General features: G+C 44.4%; 2 protein-coding genes across 2 annotated transcripts; one reads left to right on the forward strand and one right to left on the reverse strand.

Annotated features, from left to right (window-relative positions):
- The first annotated feature begins 290 nt into the window (after positions 1 to 290).
- On the forward strand, positions 291 to 889 carry LOC125220915 (SKP1-like protein 11). Its single transcript, XM_048123048.1, has 2 exons — positions 291 to 588; positions 699 to 889. The coding sequence occupies exons 1-2, from the start codon at positions 291 to 293 to the stop codon at positions 887 to 889; spliced, it is 489 nt and encodes a 162-aa protein (XP_047979005.1).
- Positions 890 to 1,105: 216 nt separating this feature from the next.
- Positions 1,106 to 4,322, reverse strand: LOC125217610 (nitrate regulatory gene2 protein-like). The gene is made up of 4 exons (XM_048119136.1): positions 3,152 to 4,322; positions 2,862 to 3,046; positions 2,566 to 2,789; positions 1,106 to 2,131 (listed from the first exon to the last, which is right to left on the reverse strand). Exons 1-4 carry the CDS (start codon positions 4,251 to 4,253, stop codon positions 1,357 to 1,359), a joined length of 2,286 nt encoding a protein of 761 aa, XP_047975093.1. The 5' UTR covers positions 4,254 to 4,322; the 3' UTR covers positions 1,106 to 1,356.
- Between the last annotated feature and the right edge of the window lie 201 nt (positions 4,323 to 4,523).

Below are 4,523 nucleotides of genomic sequence, written 5' to 3' on the forward strand. Positions count from 1 at the left end.
AAGTAATATAAATATTACTACTATTATGTTAACTTATTCAGCAAATATTAATGTAATTTCAAAATTATAGATAATTATTACATTAACTAGTTAATTGTATTTAATCAATAAATATAAATTTATAATTCCAACAACTTTTATTTATATAATTAGGAATCATATTATCTGAAATCATATTTCAGAAAATCATAACCCCAAACAATGAGTACTATATACAGTTTGACGAACTACGTTACCTGACATCTCTCCAGTTTGTCTATACTCTGTTTTGGTTTGTGCATTTTCAATATATGGCGTCGGCGTCATCTAAGAAAGTTGTTTTGATCAGCAATGACGACAAGGCGTTCGAAGTAGATGAGGCTGTCGCTATGCTCTCGCTAACTGTGAAGAATTTAATTGAAGCCGGTTGCATCGTCGACGGTGGAATCCGGCTGCCTAATGTTGATTCGGCGACGCTGGCGAAGGTGCTCGTTTACTGCGACTGCGAATACCACGCTCCCGACCCATATTTTTTTTATGATTTCAATTCCAAGTACGTGAAGAATATGATCGATGATATGAGCATGTTGTTTGCTGTGACTCGGGTAAGCATTTTAGATTATAACTTTTTAATTGTTTATTATGTACTACAAATTTCATCTAATCGAGATTCTCTAATCTAAAAGTTTCATCGTTTAAATTTGTTTAATTATTAGTAGTATTTGATTTGATTCAGGCGGCAAATTACTTGAATATTGAAGGGCTTCTGGATGTGATGATTAAAGCTATAAGCAATACGATAGCCGGAAAGACTCCTGAAGAAATACGCCAAACCTTCTGCATCAAAAACGATTTTACTGCAGAAGAAGAAGCTGCGGTTAGAGAAGAGATTAAATGGGCGTTGGAATAAACAAATTTTCAACTTTACTTTGCTTTTTCATTGTAATTACTATTTTCCAGAATGAATAATTGTCACCGTTCATCACATTCTCGTTACACCATCACGCTTGTTCTACAGATCGAGCCACCAACGAGATGCGTTGCTGATGCTCTTAGCCTTGATACTTAATTCATCTCTTGACAAAACTAATCTCGGCTACTTTTGGATCAATCTAATTCGGAATAATTGAAAATACCATCGTTTGATAATATATAATAACACATATTTCAGGTGATCACTTAATTTATCGTCTAAAAAAAGTGAATACAACAAGCAGTTTTCTGTACAGAGATAATATTTGGTAATCAAAGAACAAAGCTGCCAAAAACTATAAAAAAATCCAAGCCACCACCAAAAAAAGCTCTCCAACTTGCCTCAAAAGTCAGAAGGGAGAAGAATGAACAACCTCACAACTTCCATTTAGATTGCTTACCCTACTAAATGGCATAAGAGCGGGTGCACACAGAGTCAAGAGCTTCGGACATCAGAGCAGAAAAGCTCGTCATAGCTTGAAAGACTCCGGGAAGCCCGGTTTGGATATTATTCAATGTCATTGCTCTGGTCACCTCCACTGCCTTGGAGTGTTTGCTCATCTCATCTTCCACTCGCCTCTGATATGTAGCGAGCTCTGCTTTCTTCTCTGCAAGCGGGTCTCTCGCGTCTAGCATCTCTCCGTTATCTGGCCTAGTGTCGGGAGGTCCAATGCCAACCATGGAGTAGGAGTGATAGTACTTCTTCTCGAGGTTTCTGATGGTGGAGGCCTTTCTATCGAGCTCCTTTGAAGCGGTTTCAGCTTGCTTCTTGATCTTCGCCTCCTCTGTTTGCTTCAACTGTATCGAATGCACCACGTTGTTGAAGCTTATGATGGCCTCGGAGGCAACTGTGTCGGGGACGCGTTCAAGGGCGAGCTTCCATTCGTCGAAGAAACCAAGAACCTCGGAGAGGGCATTAGCCGGCTCACCATGGACGGGGAGTAGGGTCAGTTTGAACCAGCCATGGAGGGCACGGACAAAATGGCGTTGGAACTTTATCAGACGGCAGAAGCTGGAGTGCCAACCTGATACAGCCAACTCGAGGTCGCGTGTGGCCTGCCGGTGCAGGTTAGAAGTCAACTCGACTTTGCCTGCGCTGTTGATGAGTCCCTGAACTTGCTGCACCACATCGTTCTGGAGAGCATGGAACCGATTCATCGATCTCCACATGTACATGAATCTGTATGCATGAAAATTGGTTTTAGGATTAACAGCCTTGCTTCAGACAAACTAAATGAATAGCTCTAACCTTATTTGAAGATAAAAAACAGATTCTTGAATCAATGGCTACTATGATACTATGATATCTCATCCTAACTGATATGATATGCTAACAAATATGTTAATGGTATAATTCACACTTCACTGTATCACAAAAGGCTCGAAAACAGACTGTATCAATGCAACAAGACTCCATATACCAGCAAGGTCCAATTCTATCATGCTTCGAAGAACATATAAACGAGAGACAACCAACGCAATAACCATTGTCATGTAGTAGTTCAAGTCGAGAAGAGGGTGAGTTAACAACAAAATGCTTCACTGAGTTAGCTAACCTATGCTAAGTTGTGCATAAGATTGATACTAGTATTATAGATGTGGGAGAGTGTTCACCCATGACAAAGATCAACAAGCTGCGGGATCAGATCAGAGTCCCGTAGTCCAACAATGGCAAAAGAGGTGGTTTGAACAGCCTGAGATGTCACCGCGATTAGAGATTGCAGCCTCTTTATTGAGGCCTTTGTTTTGTCCAATTTCGACTCCTCTTCACCGCGGTACTCCTGCCCCTGCAGTGCAGATAGCTTTTTCTCATGCTCGATTTTTGCTGCTTCACGAGCCTGCAATCGTGATCACACACATAAGATTTGAAATTCTGAAATAAGTAGACATGATATACAAGCTCATTATACCTTCACTTCCTGGTAGAGTTTCTTCTCCCAAGCCAAGAGGCGTTCCAGAGTGGAACACAAGCTCTTATTGCCACTGGAGAGCTCGACTGAGCTTGGCTCGAACCGGTATTTAACTGTCAACGGAGGCTTTGAAGTCCAGCTTGAGCTCAAGTTACTCAACATTCCACTAGAATGATACACTCTCTCTACAACACCAAATCAAAATCCAATCAAATTCAGTCATATGTTAAAGAAACACAACTCAAACTCATAAACAGAGCATGAGAAACAGAGCAATCAGCCATACTCACTTCTCAACTGCTTGAAGCTTCGATCCAGCTGATCCCGCCCAGCCTCCAGCATCTCCGTCACCTGCTCGCCAGCGGAAGCAGCCTTGTCGAAATACTCCATGAGAGCTGCGGCGATCTCCCCCAAATCTCTGTGCCTCACCACAATCCTTGTCTCCGAATTCGCACCTTCCTTCCCATCATCCTCCGATGAAATCTTATCCAATTTACTCCAATACTTGGAGCTCTTCGCCTTCACTCTCTCACTCCCTGAATCGGCAGCCTCCTCATTTCTCAATCCAAAATCGGATCTCGACTTCAAATCCGCCTCTTCACCCTCATCGCTCGAGCTGGTGTAGTCATCGTGATCGTGATCGCCCCACTCACTGCACTCGACCTCCTCTCTCTCCGTCTCCTCCCCGCTGTTCTTGGTGAACTTTCTCGATTGATTGATTTCTGAGCGGCGTGAAGGCGACGAGTGATCGAATGGATTTCGATTCGAGCTGCGTGCGAACCTGGAAGCTTTGTCGTTGTCGATGAAGGAGGGATGATGATCATCGGAGGAGGAAGAGGAGGAATCGTCGTTTTCGGTTGCTGGAGTTACGTTTGGGTTGAGCTGGTCGAAGAACTCGGAGTCCGGCGGCGACGGCGGGGGATAGAGATTCTCCCAATCCCATATCGAAGAGGTCTGTGAAGGAGTGGCCGAGTAGGTCGAATTCGGTCTCGAATTGTAGGTGAAATTGTGATTCGGAGGCGGGGAAGAAGTGAAGCTTGAGTCGGAGAGAATGTGGGGTAGTTTGATTGGCTGTCTCCGCCGCCGCGGAGGTTTGCGGTGGCGGGAGGAGGCGGTGGACATTGGGGGCGGCGGGTGGAAAGAGGCAGAGGGTGAAGGAGAAGGGGGGTTAGTGCGGAGGAGGACGGGAGGAGCATTATCGGAAATGGAGAAGGATTCGCCGGCGGCGAAGGCGACGAGGGCGGAGCCGGTCATGCGGAGGGAGCGGCAGTAATCGGAGTGGGCGGCGGCGAGGTGGTGGCGGGAGTAGACAGCCTCCTTCATGAGGCGGCGGCGGTCCTTGCAGCGACGCACCGTGTCCTCGTTGTGGAGTTTGGAGGGCGTGCAACCCATTTCTTCCTCTAAACACCCGCTTCCGCTCCAATGGAGATTGGCCGGAGTCGGAGAGATTATGTCTACTTTTCTCACAACACTCCCACTCTGTTTTCTGCTGTTTAAATAAATATTTTATGAAAATCAAATTTACTCCATGCATTTTTTTTTCATAAATGTTTTTTCCTTATTTTATTTATGTGATATTGTTGGTAATGAGAAAACGGAACCTTTAGCCGCGAGTGAGATTAACCGCCGGAAAAAGGTTTTTACTAATACTCCTATTTGTTC

The sequence above is a fragment of the Salvia hispanica genome, chromosome 4 (assembly GCF_023119035.1).
Source record: "Salvia hispanica cultivar TCC Black 2014 chromosome 4, UniMelb_Shisp_WGS_1.0, whole genome shotgun sequence".
NCBI lineage: Eukaryota > Viridiplantae > Streptophyta > Magnoliopsida > Lamiales > Lamiaceae > Salvia > Salvia hispanica.

Excerpts from the sequence above, each read along its gene's own strand:
- LOC125220915 (XM_048123048.1), top strand. The coding sequence starts at position 291 with ATGGCGTCGGCGTCATCTAAGAAAGTTGTTTTGATCAGCAATGACGAC. Across the intron at positions 589-698 it reads GTTTGCTGTGACTCGGGTAA|TATTTGATTTGATTCAGGCG; the intron begins GCATTTTAGATT and ends AATTATTAGTAG.
- LOC125217610 (XM_048119136.1), bottom strand. The coding sequence starts at position 4,253 with ATGGGTTGCACGCCCTCCAAACTCCACAACGAGGACACGGTGCGTCGC. Across the intron at positions 2,790-2,861 it reads AACTCTACCAGGAAGTGAAG|GCTCGTGAAGCAGCAAAAAT; the intron begins GTATAATGAGCT and ends TCACGATTGCAG. Across the intron at positions 2,132-2,565 it reads CTTGTTGATCTTTGTCATGG|ATTCATGTACATGTGGAGAT; the intron begins GTGAACACTCTC and ends TCATGCATACAG.